Source organism: Cydia strobilella, chromosome 22 (assembly GCF_947568885.1).
Source record: "Cydia strobilella chromosome 22, ilCydStro3.1, whole genome shotgun sequence".
Taxonomy (NCBI): Eukaryota; Metazoa; Arthropoda; class Insecta; order Lepidoptera; family Tortricidae; genus Cydia; species Cydia strobilella.
This window is the reverse complement of record NC_086062.1, coordinates 8435755-8454863: the sequence shown is the minus strand read 5'-3', so window position 1 is coordinate 8454863 and position 19109 is coordinate 8435755. Positions and strand designations below refer to the sequence as shown.

The 19109-nt window shown below is 38.8% G+C and overlaps 4 protein-coding genes across 4 annotated transcripts; all 4 read left to right on the top strand.

Moving 5' to 3' along the window:
• The first annotated feature begins 2731 nt into the window (after positions 1-2731).
• LOC134751466 (neuronal acetylcholine receptor subunit alpha-3-like) lies at positions 2732-4048 on the top strand. Its single transcript, XM_063686867.1, has one exon. The coding sequence runs from the start codon at positions 2806-2808 to the stop codon at positions 4015-4017; it is 1212 nt and encodes a 403-aa protein (XP_063542937.1). The 5' UTR covers positions 2732-2805; the 3' UTR covers positions 4018-4048.
• A 233-nt stretch (positions 4049-4281) lies between these two features.
• LOC134751426 (neuronal acetylcholine receptor subunit beta-2-like) lies at positions 4282-5653 on the top strand. Its single transcript, XM_063686831.1, has one exon. It carries the CDS (start codon positions 4366-4368, stop codon positions 5587-5589), a length of 1224 nt encoding a protein of 407 aa, XP_063542901.1. The 5' UTR covers positions 4282-4365; the 3' UTR covers positions 5590-5653.
• A 481-nt stretch (positions 5654-6134) lies between these two features.
• On the top strand, positions 6135-7536 carry LOC134751583 (acetylcholine receptor subunit alpha-like). Its single transcript, XM_063687058.1, has one exon. The coding sequence runs from the start codon at positions 6309-6311 to the stop codon at positions 7503-7505; it is 1197 nt and encodes a 398-aa protein (XP_063543128.1). The 5' UTR covers positions 6135-6308; the 3' UTR covers positions 7506-7536.
• Positions 7537-14814: 7278 nt separating this feature from the next.
• On the top strand, positions 14815-18746 carry LOC134751492 (uncharacterized protein K02A2.6-like). Its single transcript, XM_063686910.1, has one exon. The coding sequence runs from the start codon at positions 14830-14832 to the stop codon at positions 18658-18660; it is 3831 nt and encodes a 1276-aa protein (XP_063542980.1). The 5' UTR covers positions 14815-14829; the 3' UTR covers positions 18661-18746.
• The last annotated feature ends 363 nt before the right edge of the window (positions 18747-19109 follow it).

The following is a 19109-nucleotide window of genomic DNA, read 5'->3' as shown; positions in this document are numbered from 1 at the left end:
AGCGGAAATTATGCTTATTTTTTGTTGCGACGTGATTTTTCTTGAGTGCCGTGCTGCCGTATGAAAATGTTCATTAAGTACATATATACTAAGTCAATGAAACTTACAATCCATTTTTTTTTCAGTAAACATTACACCACTACTTAGTTAGTTAGTTAGTACTTAGAAGTTCCAAACCTTTTTTTTAAACTTTAGTAATGTAAATATTGTAAAGGCCGGATAACAGGAAAGCTCTTCCTTATTGTACTTTTCACCTGCTAGGTTCACACGGCGATAAAAGTTTTCCCGTATATCTACGTGGTATCTACTACCTACCGTATACGGGATTTTATCGAATACCGTAGTGACAGCAAAATTTGTATGGCAACTTTCAAAATCGTTCACACGGCGTCTATGAGGGAAAGCCGTCTCGCCGTATGCACGATTTTGTTTGCTATACAAATTTTGCTGTCACTGCGGTTATACGGTATTCGATAAAATCCCGTATACGGTAAACGGGAAAATTAACGCCGTGTGAACCTAGCCTAATTGCAGCACCATCCCTTATCGTTACATTTCCACAAGGTACCTGTAATACGGCCAATACGGGCAAAAACAAAAATGAGGTCCGTCGGGGGCGTCGGGTGCTCTGGCCGTTGGCAGACTGATAAATGACCTTCGGTATAGAGCTGTGCCTCACTGCTGTGAAACTATTCCTCACAAAAATATAGGAAATTTAATAGTTTTTGTAATGCCTGTCTACTGTGGCGACTAGCGTTTTCACATTCTTTTTTTTTCTTTTTTTTATTGTTTGTTGTTCAAAAGAAAACGTTACTGCAGAAATAAAATAATTTTATAGGGAATTTTCTAGCGGCTGATTTTCTCCAAAGGTCATCCGATATCGGATCGGACAATGTGAAAACGTTCTTAACTGCAGCATAATCCTTTATCCTTACATTTCCACAAAGTAGGTACCTTTAGTACGGGAATAACAGGAAAAAACAAAAATGAGGTCCGTCGGGTGCTCCAGGCGCTGGCAGACTGATAAATGACCTTCGGGGGATAGGGTTGTGCCTCGCTGCAGTGAAACTATTCCTCAGAAAAATATGAGGGATTTTGTGGTTTTCGTAATGTCTACTGTAGCGACTTACGCAGTACGCTCATATCCAGACTTAGGAAAAGGGTTGTGATGAAATAATGTTTGATTCATGAAGAGTATTCCCTAAACTTGCTGATCATTGCCTACCATATCTAAATATAGCCTTATAAAAGTGATAATCTACCAATCACCCGTATGTCTAATTTCTAATAAAGGGAGAAAGCTAGCATGGACCGCGACGTATAAAAAGATGCCGTTTCTGCCATTAGAACCCTAATAAATATCCTATTTCTCAAACTCTAGTTCTAATATTATATACTGCTTGCTTGTGCCCGCGACTTCGTCTGCGTGGGATGGTGATGATAATTGATAAAAACTATACTACGTCCTTCATAGAGCCTTAAACTATCTCCATACCATATTTCATCTAAATCGGTTCAGCGGTTTAAGCGTAAAGAGGTAACAGACAGACAGTCACTTTCTCACTTTCGCATTTATAATATTAGTAATAGGAAGGACGAACGTAGAGCTGGCATTGTACACTACGCTTTACTACGGGCGTGTTCCCACCTGACGCGCTGTCAGTGCTGTCACCGCAAGGTAACGTTACACGTGGAAATTATCCTCGCTCATGTCATTCTCATTGTGCATTCTGGGGGGGAAAGAAGGGGGGACCACAAAACTTACGTCTAACTATGATCACACACGTAACGGCACGATTCATGAAACATTATAAGTTATAATATAAGGGATAATTTAATAAGAGATAATTTGGAGTATTTTTGATATTTCATTGATACCTGTAAAATTGTACTTAAGGCTTATATATTATTGGCCGGTAATGTATACTCAAGGTATTGACAATCTGTTTCATATAAAATACTACCGAATTACCATTGCTGCTTTGTAGAGAACATATTTACGCCGTTCATCAGATCATTAAATCGCCAAAATAATAATAATAACAAAGACATCACTCACTGTCGAATTGGTTAACTGAAACTCAAGCCGAATATAAGTAGTAAAATTAACTGAAACATTTCAAGATGTGGTCAAAATAACATTACCAGCCAGAGCTAACCAGACATTATCATTTGTATAATGGGGCAGGCAAGGCCATAACTCCGGGCTATCTATTGAGGCGGGAAAAGGTGTTTTTCTCACGTAATTAATGGCCACATTATTTCCTGCAATTCCTGCGAACCTTTAGCGGATTTTACTAATCGTGTTTCTTCCGGGTGTGGATTTGACGTGCGCCAAAGTAATTTTATATTTATGTATACCTAAAAGTTATGACCTTATGGGCGAATAATTACCCTATCTAGCAATAAATAACATGTAAATATATAAAACATGTGCAATAAATTATACGTGGTGCAAAGACGAATTGTGGGCTTCTTTCACTTTTTTTTATAATAAACTGCATGCGTATTTTTAATATAGAATAGAATAGAATATAGAATAGAAAAAATGTATTCGTGGCACAAACACAAAAAATTATACAAAACAGAGAAAGATAAAAAAGAGAAAGTGCCACGAAATTTTCTCACCTCTGCATGTTGCTGGCGACTTCCAGCGCTGATCTGATACACGTAGACAGACGACAGACAGTTAATACTTAGTAAATTGACATTTAATCTACACTTATCAAGTTATCACGCTGCACAACACGTGTTCATTTACAGTTAAAAGTGGGCGTACCGAATGTCCACATTTCACCAACAACCATGAATCTGTACGCATTCATAACATTCTCTATCGTAAGTCTCTGCTTTTGCGAAGAATGTCGCTTAAACACCCGATCACCAGAAATGGAAACAGAAAGGAACTTAAGGAAAAAGCTTACTAAATGCTACGCCGAAATTTTGAAGCCCCCGGTCAATAAAAACTCAAACACGGTGGTCGTGAAGATGGATTATCTACTTCAGTCCTTCAATTTTGATCCTAACGAAGAGATACTGACGTTATACAGCTGGAACTATTTCGACTGGCAAGATGATAGATTGACGTGGAAGCCTGAGGATTACAAGGATATAAAGTCGACGCAAGTTTCAAGTTTTGACATTTGGAGTCCGGGACTGAAGTTGATCAATACGGCAGATGCGGATGATTTTGACTTCTTCTACACAAAATGCAGGTTGAACAGCACAGGTCACGTAAGGTGCGTTATTCGGACAGAACACAAAGTCTTCTGCACTTCTGACTTAACCAATTGGCCTTATGACACAAAGAGCTGCACGCTCCAATTTGACCAGTGGAGACCACAGGAAACCAAAGTGTTCTTCAACTTGAGCCATATTAAATTTGTAATGCAGGCGTATCTAAATGCTGGATGGATGATCGCTCGCGAAAAGATCTTCAAGAATTTGACAACTGGAATACAGTCTGCCGTTAAGTTCGATTTTGAAAGACTCGCAGAGGGCTTAGAAGCTATTATCGTTGTGCCAGCTTTTGTGATAAGTGTGCTGACAGTGACGGCTCTCCTGTTAGACTATAGACACATCAACCGATTAGGGATACTGTTCATGTCTTTGATCAGCCATTTCATCTTCTCTAACGAAGTAGCCGATAACGTCCCTAAGCATAGTGCAAATACTCCTGTCATATTGTCGTTCATTAGCTGCTCTACTCTTGTGACTGTTATTTGCTTTGTATTGTCGTTTTACTTTAAATTTTTGGGAAAGTTGAAAACACAACCACCTACGTGGATTGTTTCTTATAATGATTTTGTATTTGACGGCTATGGAAAATATGGAGTATTTACAAAATGGGAGGTGATTGAGCAAGATCCGGAAGTTAAACCGAATGTAGAATGGGTTAACTTTATTAGTATTGCTAATAGCCTCTGTCTCTGTATCGTGATTATTACTTATATATATTTGCTGTCGGCTTATATACCAAAGAAGCCAGTCTTCACATTCGTTTTCGATATAGCTTAAGGGAGTAGTACCTAACTTCCGTGTTTTATTAAATATATTTTAGTAAAATTGATTTGTTATCTTTTTTTCTAACTATGGACTTGAATAAAAATAATATTAAAGTTTACTTTGCGATTGGATATAACATGCTGTTGCGTTATATTGTATTAGGTACATGATTCAAAATCTCCTTCCTGATTCAAAATACCTTGGGCGCAGGGGCAGACAGATCTTTGGGCAATCTGTCGATAATATGGTAAGATGACGTATAATTTAATTAAAAAAAAATCGTTATCTCAAAGTGGGCGTTTAACATATCAAATTCCCTGAAGCCATTTACTACAACTAAATATCATTTTGCCACCAAACATGGCGTCGTACACATACATTTGTATATTAGCCATTTTTATTAAGTTTAGTTATTGCCAAGATTGTGCTTTAGAGTCCTTATGGCCTTCAGAAGTTCCTGTAGAAATGAGGCTGAAAACTAAAATACTTAATTGTTACGATTTTACAGAATCACCAAATAGTAACACCACAAAGAGAGTGGAAGTAGAACTGGCTTACATCATACAGATGCTAAAATTTGACGATCAAGAAGAAGTACTTACTATTTACAGTTGGACAATCATGGAATGGGAGGATGCTAGATTGAAGTGGGATTTGGACAAATATAAAGGTATCAAGACTACGGTTGTAAACTTTTATGAAATTTGGACTCCAGAATTAAAGGTCAAAAACTACGAGATTGAAGATTCCGAATCGTTTATAACTATTTATGAATGTTTAGCGAACAATACTGGACATGTCAGATGTATACAGTCTATTGTACATCCTCTTATGTGCAGTTCTGCAATGAAAGATTGGCCGTACGACAGAAAACACTGCATTTTAAAGATAGATGATGACTCATGGTCACAGAGCGAAGCAAGCATTGTGTTTACAAAATTTAAATTCTTATCATTTGATGACACGTATACTGCCTGGCGACTGATACATTCACAGGAGCATCTGAATTTAACTGGAGATTATCAAGCGTCTGTAGAATTTGTTTTGGAAAGAGTGGCAGTAGGTCTCGAAGCTGCCATAGTGGTACCAGCTTTTGTGATATCCGTGCTGACTATAATAACGTTCCTTTTGGATGTCAACGCCAAGGTGAGGTTAGGAATTTTGTGTACCAGTTTATTCAGCCATTATTTATTTTTAACTGAAGTCAACAAAAGCATACCAAAGCATAGTGTCGATGCTCCTAAAATTTTACTGTTTATTACTGGTTCCATGGCATTTACTTTGTTGAACATACTATTAACATTGACCTTGAGGTATTTATGCTCACGTAAATCGTCTCCACCTGTTTTAATTACTTCAATTAATTATCTTGTTCATAATGGATATGGTGAGTATTTGGTTTTCCCAAGGTGGAGCGTTACTATTGCCAACAAAACTGTCTTGGACTCAATAACTCAACAAACCGAATGGTTTGATTTCTCTAACATTATTAACAGCATTGTCCTAATAGTTTCTGTGATTACTTATATCGTTATGTATTCCATTTACTTGCCTCATGAGGATTACATATCTACCACAAATTGATTAAACTCCTAAATCAAAATGCATATCACGCAATCGTCTAATTAGTAATGTGTTTTAAGACTTTTGAATGGGCGAATTGACTCTCTATCATTGGCAGAAATAGTTAGGTTTGGTGTAAATCTAAAATTATCATTATCATTTTCATTATTAAACTACATCATATTATAATATTGTCTTCGGTTACCGCGATAGTTACTCATGAAATAAAACTATGAAAACGGATTATATCGCGTATATTGAATTTATAATACATCCCGACGTTTCGAACTCTTTACAGCGTTCGTCACCCGTTGACCACGAACGCTGTAAAGAGTTCGAAACGTCGGGATGTATTATAAATTCAATATACGCGATATAATCCGTTTTCATAGTTTTATTACATCATATTAATCATTCATTTTCGTAATTAATACTAGCTGAAAGACGTCCACTGCTGGACCTTCTTGAGGCGCAAATGAGATAAAGCTTCCGTCTCTCAAGTAACCCGTAAACCGTATAAAAAGTTACGTTTGCTCTATCATGTCGTTATCACGCCATCGTCCGTCCACAACAATATAGGTACAACAGAAGACCAGACCGTCTTCCCAACCAACCAACCATGAAGCGCTTGTAAATGGAGCGGTGTCAAATGACAAACGATAATATCAGGGGGCGTTGCCGTACTGAGACTACTAAGTTTCAGTCAGCCAATTCAGTGTTAAAACAGGGACGATCGAGCCATGTTCTCGCAAATAATCCTTCTAATGTTTCTCGGCATACTTAATGCCTCGTATTCGCAAGATTGCGTAATGTTGGTTACAAAAGAAGATGCATGGGATAAAAAACTGCACACGGATAAAATGGAAAATTATCGACTCAGGCAACCGCCAAGAAACCAGTCTTGTGTTCCCGTCAAAGTGCATTTCCAATTAAAGACATTCGCCTTTGATGAATATGCAGACAGATTCACAGCTAAAATGTGGACTCGCATGATTTGGAAAGATGAACGCCTTACTTGGTCACCTGCAGAGTATGGAGGAGTCAGCAAGATGGTCGTGCTCGCAACTGATATTTGGACGCCATCATTGAAACTACTTAACAGCGTCGATCCGGACTACTTTAATATGTATATAGAAGAATGCCTCGTCCACAATGATGGAGAAGTGATGTGTGTCTTTGAACAAATTTACGAATCATTCTGCAATGCTAAATTAAGAGATTGGCCGTTCGATGTTCAGAATTGTACCCTCCAGTTTGGAGATGGTGATAGACTTTCCACTTCCAGATTTCGCTTTAAAGGAAGAGCTATTACGCTTGGCGATGCAGAATTTGGTAATGGTTGGAACATTATGCAGAAGGATTTGAAGGAGGACCCGGATTCAGACGTACAGTTATCGTTTACTTTAACAATGGAAAGACAGGCATCCGGTTTAGTAGCTGTATTGGTTGGTCCTTGTTTCATTCTCAGTATACTGACTACGACATCTATTTTAATTAATGTGAACGATTATATCCGCTTGGGATTTTCGTGTTTTAGTCTCATAAGTCATTTTGTATTCGTGTTTTTTATTGACGAGTTTCTACCAAAGCACAGTGGCGATACCCCTGTTATATTATTTTTCGTCCGTGACTCAATCATCTTGACCATAACTTCTGTACTATTTACATTTGTTTTAAGCAAAATTGTAAAAAGAATAACTGTACCATTTGAATGGGTATCTTTAGTATCAAATAAAGTGTTTTTTAGCTTTGGTCAATACTTGATTTTACCAAGATGGAGAGTCGAGCCTGATTCAAAAGATACTTATGGAAAGAATAAAGAGATTTGGAACAATATGGCTAATATTTTAAACAGTGTTTATTTGGTTGTAGTTATTATTGTTTACATGATTTTATTTAGATCTTACATGCCTAAACAACCACCAGCTCAATACTAAATGTAAAATAACGAATAAAATTATTTCCACATATATGTTGTTTATTTATAAAGGCTGTACCTACGTGAAGTAGTGAAAGTGAAGTGCAAACTTAGCAAAATAAATACAGACTATATTTTATTATAAAAAAACGTATAGATAGCGACCAGGAAGAAAGGTGTTTGCGGCCGCAGTTTCATTAGGTGTGGCTGTCAGGTGACGGGGGAGGTGAGTAATGCTGTTTTGCCGGCGCCTGCCATTTCGGCATTTGTGCGATTCGACAACCAAACGTAGTGTAGTTACTTTAAGCCTATTCGTAGGAATTGTTGCACTACGTGTAAGTTGGTGTAAGGATAAAATAAAATTTAAGAATTAGGTTTGTAATGAGATCTCAGATTGAAAACAAATGTGATAGTTAGCAGATTGTTTGTATAATGGCTTTTTGTATGATTGTGTTTGATCTGGGTGCCCGCAATTACAGGCAGGAGAGGAGCTCTAGCCCCAATTTGTACCAGTGGCCGCGGTTCCCAACTCCTGCTCATAGGCGGTTAAGCGGTTAGGCGGTTATTTAGTTGTACGTAAGATTTTTGAATAAACGTTTTATTTATTTAAAAAAAGAGCGGACCACACCCGGCGGGCATCCTCATCCTGTCCTATCAGATGAAGCAGTCGCGTACCTGGGAAGGGCGAAATGCTAACTTACTAAGTTTTTCTTTTTACATTGTAATCCAGTGATATCCATATGCCATACGATATAGTTATTTGTGCAACAAGAGAGGAAATTAGGTTTTTCTTGCGAGTGTTGATTTTGAGTCCCGAGTAAGCGAAAGATTCTAAGTTTGAATCATGAGCGTAGCGAGGGACTCAAAAACACGAGATGTAAAATAACTTTGCTCTCGTGTTGCACATATAATTTTTCACCTCAGTAGTGAGAACATATTAAAGGTTAAAATGTATTTCGAATTTGTAATAGACCCCGAAATATGAAGTGGCAGTTCATGGCCTTCACTAAACTAAAAAGCTACTTACTAGCTCCAGGGAGTGACGAAAGTAGGCTTGTTCGAGCTGCTGAGGTGAAATAGTTATTTGTTATACAAGGGTGCAAAGTTGTATTTTACCCGCGAGTGTGGAATTGAAACATGAGCAAGCGAAAGGATTCTATAGTTGAACCACGAGCGAAGCGAGTGGTTCTAAAAGAGAATCCTGAGCGTAGTGAGTGTTTTAACACACGAGAAGTAAAATACATTTGCACCCGTGTGTAACACAAAACTTTTCCCCTCACTTTAGCGAGGAAAGTGCAACATCCACAGGCGTTAGATCATCTTCATCAACTGTAATCATTAATTTTTTTACGATATTATAACAGAAAACACTAGAAATTCTGATTTTTACGTGAGTCGGTGAGAAGAACAGTAAAAATTTTGTTGACAATGTTGACATTTCTGTTCTGACGTATGAAATGTCAACGATGCGTTTTGAAATTGCATCGACTCAACTTGTGCGTTCAGAATTATATTTAACATCATTACAAAAATCTAACGTTTCTTATGGAATTTTAAGGTTTATGACTTAAAATTATTAAATAAAGCTAAATTTGGTATTTTTTATTACATTCTCAAACCATTTATTTAATGATAATTAATATCGAACGAACCATTATTATGAGCGTTTTACGTTTTGTTATCTTTCAAGCTACTTAAACACGCTCCATCCAAGGTCAAATTACTTTCCCCACTAGTGGATACAATGCGTTTTTCCCCGCTTGTTTTAAAGGATAATAGACGGCTTTCCGAGCTAGTGAGGGGAAAAATAAATAATCAATAGTCGTGTGTCGTGTCGTCGAAAAGGAAGGTAAGTAACACGAACAAGCCGCTCCCATCATTTGTCAGCGGCCGGCGACAAAAACAACGCTAATTTTAATGCTCCGGCGTTTGTCATTTTTACGATTATTAGTTGCCTAGGAAATTGTTATTCACTGTTTGTTTGTTTACTGCAGCTTGCTGCTGTTTACGCTATGTGGACGTAAACTAGAGCTGGACGAAAACTAGCGCAATGACCCTATGTCGGCTTTCAAATATTAATATTATTTGACTTTGAAATCGGAAATCTGCAGCTGGTTATCCTGTATCTAAAAACTCTCAATAAGGGCCATTCACACTAGCGTCTCCCGAGCGTCGGCGTCTAGTCAACTCTAGGGTTTGCAATCCGGATCCGAAATGTATGAAATTATTCGGATCTGTATCCGGATCCGCGGATCTTCCCATACATTTCAGATCCGTCGTGCAAACCCTGTAAGTACCTATAGAGTCGACTCAACTCTACTTACTTAGGTTTGGCTGCTGTTCGACGCAACGTTGGTGCAAATGCGCAGACGCCATTTGCCAAAGCGCTGAATGTGTTTGTTTAGAACCAATTGATTAAGCTAGGTTTAGACTAGCAAGAACTTGCATGCAATTTTCGTTACATTGCGGTATGTATAATCAAACTTTTGAATACTACTTTAGTACTCGGCAATGTAACTTAAATTGCACGCAAGTTCTTGCTAGTCTAAACCTCGCTATAGAAAATTGCCGACTAGAGCTGCGTTGAGCGAGGATAGTATGTAAAATTGTAAAGGAAGTGATTCTAAATTATTGGTTTTTAACAAACACATATCCATACTAGTAGTAGTAGTAGTAAACTCTTTATTGTACCAAAATACATATTAAAAATTACATGGTACAAATAATAAGATGTACAAAGGCGAACTTATCCCTTTGAGGGATCACTTCCAGTTACCCTTTGAGTAGATAAGAGGAGAGAGTGAAAAGAGGGTGACAAATGTAGCAAAATGTACAACAAGGTACCAGAAAGACAACGGATATAAATACATACAAAAACATATATTACACAAAAGGGAATGGGGAAAATACACAAAAAATTTGAAAAAAGTAGAAGAAAATTTAAACAACTATACAATACCTATACAATAGAAATATAGGCAAATTAAATCATTCAGATAACCATAGCTTCTTTAACCTCTAGACTTATATTGACCGGGATATAGACCGTGATTACCTTTTGTATTATTTATGAGCTCCCGATATAATACAAAAGGTAATCACGGTCTATATAAGTCTAGTAAAAGTAACCGTGAATCATTCAAAACTCTAATAATTTGACAAGTTAATTCAATCAGACATTATTCTATAGGTGCATTGTTGACGTTGCTATTGTTGAAGTTACTAAATTAATTTATGAGACTAACTAATAGGTTACTAAACCACTGATACGCTAATATGTTAATTTTATTATGTTACCCTAATTACAATATATAAATTAGAATTAATACAATTGAAAAACTGTACTATTGTGTGCCCTTACAGGGTGTCATGAACTGGCTATATGAAATGTAACACCTTATTATGTACATGACAATGCAATATTGAATAAATGACTAAATGACTCTTCTTTTCCTCTCATTGAGCGACGCAACCGATTGCCATACTCGCACATCTCTGGTGGCAACGCAGCCAGGCGACATTGCTGTCAATGCAGTACCACGTACCTATACGTTCCGTTGCATTTTCTAAATAAGTTTAAATCTAGTGCAAACAACGCTGCAAATTTCAGTTCATTGCTTGTTAATAGTCAATTACCCGCGTATTTGGGGAGCGTAGATCACGTCCATGCATAAGCGGAGCGGTGGGCGGTTTGGTCATTGACTGAATGGAGATCACGTTGGCTATTGCAGTCACACTTCTTCTTGGTACAAACAGACAACCTTCGCCTTCGGCTTTCGCCTTTGTACCTAAATTTATATGAATTTCATGTTAACAATTTTTGTTTTGTACAATAAAGTGATTTACTACTACTACTACTACAAACTTCTTGGTACAAAAAACAATTTGGCTCTTTATCGAAATAATGTAGATGGGATGACATATATAATTTATTAATAATAATTCGCTCAGCAACGCCTAAAGGAAGCCACAGGTGACCCTCGCGCAGGCAGCTTTCTCACGCAAAGATTGGCCATGGGATGATGGGCACCCTACCAAGGGCACAATATTTTGATAGGTATTTTTAATTTTTAGCTTTAGTTATTGTAATTGTAGTTAGTTTTAGTTTTAATATTCATTTTATAACACTAATTTATAATAATTACCACAATCGTTAAGAGACATGCCACTTATTAAATTTAGACGTGCAATTATAATATTTTTAAGCGAGTACAATTTTTATAGCGTTAAGGAATATTTTGTGACGTTTTCAATCAAAAGGTGCCACATTGTCGCTTTTTTTTTATACCACGTCGGTGGCAATCAAGCATACGCCCCATGCTTACCATGAGGACGAAAATTGCTTGTATCTTTATACGAAAAACCTGCCAGTGTCCTTATGGCAAGCGACAATGTGGTACCTTTTGCATGAAAACGAAACATTGAAATGTAGATTTTTATTAATATTGTGACATTTTATTATTTATTAATTCTATTCTTGGCTCTATTTTTATTTATTTACCTACATTATGATTAGACGTTTAATTTTTTTCAAAATTTATGACATTTTTATTCATTAACATTATTAATTTTATTTTATTTTTTTTCTATTTTTATTGTAAATATTTAATAAATTATTGTAATTGATTATGTAAACATGTAATTTAATGTAAATAGATGTTAAAATATTTAGCATGCCTATTAGCAAAGATAGATATAACTCCGTAATAGATGGATACAGTCTAAGGAAAAAACGTGCCTCAAAAATCAAGAAAATTTTACTCTCGATCAGAGGGTGCTACTAGCTTTGGCCTACTGTCGTATAGATGGCGTTGACGGTTTCGTTTGTTATTTAACAATTTTTACGCATATCAGTGAAAGAACATGGGTGAAAATCATAAAAATAATTAATGCAAATAAAAAAAAAACATTTATCCATATTTAAATACATTTTATCGTATTTTTATAAATCTTCATTTTTAGTTTTAAAGTGTGTCGATAGATGGCAGTGAATTTACTGTGGTTACAAAATTTACTTTTCACCTCAGCAGCTCGAACAAGCCTACTTTCGTCACTCCCTGGAGTGAGGAAAGTGCAACTTTCGTCACTCCAGGGAGTGAAACAATGTAGCTTTTTAATTTAGTGAAGGCCATGAACTTCATACTTTTATGACATTTTTTTTATGGTATGGTACGACGGTACGGTACGGTACGGTACGGTACGGTACGGTACGGTACGGTACGGTCCGGTCCGGTCCGGTCCGGTCCGGTCTCGTCTCGTCTCGTATCGTATCGTACATATTATAATACTTTTTTTTTCTGTTTATTCTGTGTAATTCGAAATACATTTTAACCTTTAATATGTTCTCACTACTGAGGTGAAAAATTAAAAAATTATGCTTGTTGTATAGGCGAGCCAGGCGAGGCAAAGGGGACAGGGGATTACAGCATCTATGAGCATGTAATCACTTCGGGCGGCTTAGCAACACTCATGTAACTCATTATTAATAGTTATTTGTGCAACAAGAGAGGATAGTTGGTTTTTCTTGCGAGTGTTTTTGAGTCCCGAGAAAGCGAAAGATTCTATAATTGAATCACGAGCGAAGCGAGTGATTCTAAGGTAGAATCTTGAGCAGAAAAATAAACACTCGCAAGAAAAACCAACTTTCCTCTCTTGTTGCACAAATAACTAATGTCAGTACCGCTCTAGTATAAGTTACTCTATGCTATTAGTATAAGGTATTGACAATTTGACATTACCTGGGCATTATACTATTGACTCCACCATCTACATAATGTTAAGCAAATAAACGCATTTCATTTCAGAACAACGTCATTTCTACTACAATTTTGTATGAAGTCTTATTTACTCCCGCTTCCGCCATCTGTATTCCCTGATCAATATGACCTCGGTCTCTTTAAAGCAAGAGTGAATAGGCTGTTACCGAATCGGTGAGCTCCATCTTAGGCCCTGTCTTCACTTTCCATCAGGTGTGACTAGAGCCAATCGCCGATCAGTTAATAAAAAAAATGTAATCGAATAATATCGCGTATAATAAATTTTAAATATACATCCCGGCGTTTCGAACCTTTTACAGCGGTCGTAGTTAGTCACCCTTTGAGGCCTTTGACCACGAACGCTGTAAAGGGTTCGAAATACCGGGATATATTTCAAATTCATTATACGCGATATTATCCGATTACATTTTTTTTATTAACTGATCGGCGAGTGGCTTTAGTTTACCTACATAGTTTAGTTTAGTTAATATCGCGGTAACAAAATAAGTACACCAACATGTTTGTAAGATATCAACAACAAATAGCTTAATTACTTTCTTATTTATAACAGCTTAGCTCACCTCTACCGCAGTAATATTTTTTTTATCAAAAATCCTTAGGTTTACGTAAAAAATATGTTTAGTCTATTCTCTACCACTCAAACCGTAGTTTTACACTCGTAGTCTCTTGTTACATAAACAAAAGTTTCTGTTTATCTCAATGGCACTGACTTTGTTTCCCCTATTTTATAAAAGGGAACATTCATGATGGGACGTGTGTAAGGTGTACATGATAAGAATGCAGCCTTACGCAGTTGGTTCTCATACTAACAAGGGTGAACTCGTTACAGCGTCTATGAGCATGTAATCAGTTCGGGCGGCTTAGCGACACTGAGCCTAGACCGAGCGACCGCTGAGAAAACATTCATGTCATCCGAACAAACATTCATTGGTACATGATAAGAATGCAGCCTTACGCAGTCGGCTCTCGTACTAACAAGGGTAAACTCATTATTTATTTATTTATTTGTTTATTGGGATCACCAACAGAAGATACAATTTACATACTAGTATTAACTTACAAAAAAGGGCACATTTTTTATTGATCCCCCACTTACAGGCAATCACAGCATGCATTATTATATTAATTTAAATATTAAGTCAACAGTAACACCTAGAAAAAGACTTAGTATACATTACAATAATTTAGAATAAGTATATAATACTAATTAACAAGACACCTAATACTTAATATTAACAATAACTGTTGTATATGTATGCAACTACCACGAAATAAGAAAAATATAGTTATTAAATTTTGTTAAGCGCACTCAATGACAGCTCATACGAGCTGGCAACGCATTTGGCGTTGCCCAAAGATGTCCAAGAAGTGCCGTACGAAGACATTTTACAATTACTGGACGATCATTTCACTCCCAAGTTAACCGGGTTCGGCGAGCGGCACAACTTTTACTCTGCGGAGCAGCAACAACACGAGTCATACCCGCAGTGGGCCGCTAGACTGCGAGGACTGTCAGTGCACTGTGCGTTTAATAACATAGAAGAAGCGTTACGTGACCGTTTCGTTATGGGGATGCTGCCGGGCAGGGAAAAAGAAAAATTGTACGCTCAAGATGTATCCGCGTTAACTCTAGCAAAGGCGGTAGAACTTGCGGAAAACATACGTCGCGCGCGGGCAGGCGCGGCCGCGGCCGGCGCCGGCGCCGGCGCCGCTGCCGTTACTCCGGGATCGTCGGACTCCTCGGCCTCCGAGTTATTTAAGATCGCGCGTGGTGGTAAAAACGAGGGAAGTGCAAAGGTGAAGTGTTCGGTGTGCGGCTACACCAACCATAGTGCGTCACAGTGTCGTTTCGCTAAGTTTACATGTAAAAAGTGTAATAAAAAAGGGCATCTCCGTAAGATGTGCACTAGCGTAAATTACGTTAATGTATCGGCGGATTGTCAGGGCGATAACGACGACGACGGTAAGTTGTATTACATTCGATCTTTCAGGGGTGAGCCTATGGTTGAAACGGTAAAAATCAATGGTCGAAAGTTAAAATTTGAAATCGACACTGGTTCCGCGGTGACTGTTGTTTCTTACATTACGTACAAAATGCATTTTAAAGATGTACCATTGTTACCTACAAAAAAAAGATTAGTCACTTATTCAGGCGAACATCTACAGTGTAAAGGTAATGCACGGTCGATGGTGGAATATGCGGGTAGCACTCACGCATTGAACGTGTATGTTGTTAACGACGACGGGCCGCCGTTGCTAGGCAGAGATTTTATTGCTTTGTTTAAATTGCAACTTACACCCGTGCAATCTGTGCATTATTGTAATGATAAATTACATATAGGTAGCACTGACTTAGAGAAACAGTATCCCAAATTATTTTCAGGTAACTTAGGGTTATTCAATAAGTATAAGGTCAACTTAAGGCTTAAAGAGGACGCAAAACCTGTTTTTTTTAGGGCGCGGCCGGTAGCGTTCGCATTACGCGATACAGTTAGCAAAGAAATTGATAGGCTTGTCAGTTTAGGGGTTCTGAAGCCAGTTGATCATTCCGAGTATGCCTCACCTGTAGTGCCAGTTTTAAAGAAAAATGGTTCAGTACGTTTATGTGCAGATTATTCCGTCAGCATAAATAAACAATTGCTTATCGATCAATATCCGCTGCCTACAATAAATGAATTGTTTTCAAAGTTACACGGGGGGAAAACATTCACAAAGTTAGATCTGTCTATGGCATACAACCAGTTCGAGCTAGACGAAGACTCACAAAAGTTGACCTGCATAAACACGCACCGGGGATTATTTCGCTTTACACGTCTCGTTTTTGGGCTGGCTTCTGCGCCAGCGATATTTCAGCGAGCAATGGAATGCGTGCTCGCAGGCCTCGACGGCGTGTTGTGCCTGCTCGACGACGTGCTTATCACGGGCGCCGACGTCGCCCAGCACCAGGCCAGGTTAAAGGTAGTGTTGCAAAGATTACAGGATGCGGGACTGGTATTGCAGCGGGATAAGTGCGAGTTTTTTAAGGACGAGATTAGCTACTTAGGCTATATAATAAATAAACAAGGCTTAAAAAAATCCCCAGAGAAAATTAAAGCCATAGTCGAAGCACCGGTGCCAACAAATATTAGTCAGTTACAATCATTTTTAGGGCTAAGTAACTACTACCGAAATTTTGTTCCGGGCGCCTCGACCATACTCAGTCCATTATATGACCTACTTAAAAATAATACAAAGTGGGAGTGGTCAGAGTTGCATAACGACGCTTTTAACAAAATTAAAAGTCATCTGGTGTCGGATCAGGTTCTTACACACTTTAACCCTAAAACAAAGCTGTTTTTAACCTGTGATGCATCACCTAGTGGCCTAGGGGCTATTTTATCACAGCTGGATTCTGACGGGGTCGAGCGGCCGGTCGCATTTGCCTCGCGCACTCTAAACCCCGCGGAGAAAAGGTATGCGCAAATACAGCGGGAAGCAACCGCAATAATTTATGCAGTGCGTCGCTTCCATCAGTATTTGTACGGTAGGGCAGAGCCGTTTGTTTTAAGGACGGACCACAAGCCTTTAACTTCAATATTTGGGCCCTACAAAGGCATCCCCGAGGTCTCCGCTAATCGTTTACAACGGTATGCACTATTTCTCAGCGGTTATAATTACACAATAGAATATGTGCGTAGTGCGGACAATAGTGCAGACTTTTTGTCTCGGGCAAGCCTGCCGGGGGAGAGTGGGCGCGGCGCGGAGCCAGCACTCGCCGATAGTGATAAGGCCGCATATGTTTGTTTTGTTGCAGACGGCGGGACTAAACCGTTAACTCTAAATGAATTACAGGTAGGTACCAAGACAGATGCGATATTAAACATCGTGAGTAGGTATATCCTCAATGGTTGGCCAAATAAAATCACCGATGTGCGTCTCAAGCCGTACCATTTATGTAGAACTCAGTTAGCTGTAGAAAATGGTATTATTATGCGGGGTCATAAAGCGGTAGTTCCACAGTCGCTACGCGATAAACTTCTGGCAGAACTACATACGTCACATCTGGGAATAGTTAAAACCAAAGCAGAGGCTCGTGCTCGATTCTGGTTTCCTGGGATTGACAGGGCTTTGGAGTTGTTTTTGGGTTCGTGTGAGGTGTGCCAGCAGTTGCGGCCGTCCCCGCCCCGCGCGCCACCTGTACCGTGGCCTCAGACTGCGCGTTGTTTTGAAAGGTTACACATTGATTTCCACGGCCCGCTATATGGACATACGTATTTAGTAATCGTAGATACTTATAGTAAATGGCTCGAGGTATATCCCATGGTTAGCACGACATCCACGGCCGTAGTAGACAAGTTATGCGACTTTATTTCCAGATTCGGGTTACCAAAAACAATAGTAAGTGACAATGGTACTGCTTTTTGCTCGCAGGAATTTACTAGATTTTGTGACCTTAACGACATAAAACATGTTACGTCACCGGCCTACCACCCCCCCAGTAACGGCCAGGCCGAGATTTTTGTTAAGATCACAAAAAAGGGTATTAAGTCGAGCATGTTAATGGGTAAAAATGATAGACAGAGGCGGTTACTCTTATTAAGATATTTAATGGATTATCGCAATTCAATACATTCAACCACAGGCTGCGCCCCGTCACAGTTAGTATTCGGTCACAAAATAAGATGTAGGCTTGATGTGTCGAATCCATTGTCGGAGTTATCGCCCTTATCATCTGCCGAGTCCGTAGTTAATAAACCTGGAAAAATTCAACAGTGTTCACCATGTAAAGAAAACGTGTCACGTAATTTTAAAAAAAGCGAGTTAATACTTTACAAAAAGTATGTAAACAAGTCTCAATTTAACTGGTGCAAAGGGATAATCGAAAAAAGGATTGGTAAAGTTTTGTATTTAATCAAAGACTTTTATACAGACAGTATTGTAAAAAAACACATAAATCAAATAGCAAAATACAATGGTACCATAAGGATTGACAGCTCAGGGGACCTAAGTTTAACAGATTTGGATGAGTACTTACCATCTATAGACCCTCCACCGCCTCCGCCGCCGTCGCCTCCGCCGTCGCCGCCGCTGCTGCCGCCGCCGCCGCCGCCGCCGCCGTCGCCGCCGCCGCCACCGCCGCCGCCGCCGCCAACGACCGATGGAGGCCATGTTCCCCCTCCAGATCCGTCGTCTCCGTCTGGTGACACTCCAGACCTCTCGCGGGAGGGGAAAGAGTCAGTGCCAAGTGACGCCGAGTTTCAAGAAGCGGAATATTTTACGGATAGCTCTGAAGAGATTGATACAGAGATAGTCTCCACTGAGGATGAGCAACAAGGTACCCAAGGTGTGCGCTCAGATTCGCGTATCAGATTACGAAGCCGTTCAAAATTAAATGTAGGTTTTAAGAAATATTTTTAGGATATTAGTTAGTAAAATAGAGGGAGGGGTGTTGTATATGTATGCAACTACCCATGCATGTGTGTGTGTGTGGCTGCGCCCACGACCCATCTCTTACGTCAATAAAGGTGTGTGCTATAAACCAACGCTCGTGTCACTCGTCTCCTCGGCCGTATATATATATATATCAATAACTAAGGTAAGTTAGCCGAGCTAGCTGAGGTTGTCAACAGATAATAATTTGTTTTTAAATAAGACTTCACTATCGTGAAACACATCCAAAGAAGGAACATTATTAGCATGCTTGTTGTATAGGCGAGCCAGGAGAGGCAAAGGGGACAGGGGATTACAGCGTCTATGAGCATGTAATCACTTCGGGCGGCTTAGCAACACTCATGTAGCTCATTATTAAAAGTAATTTCTTAGATCTATAGATATTTTTATATATGCCAATCGTTGTCCACGAAACG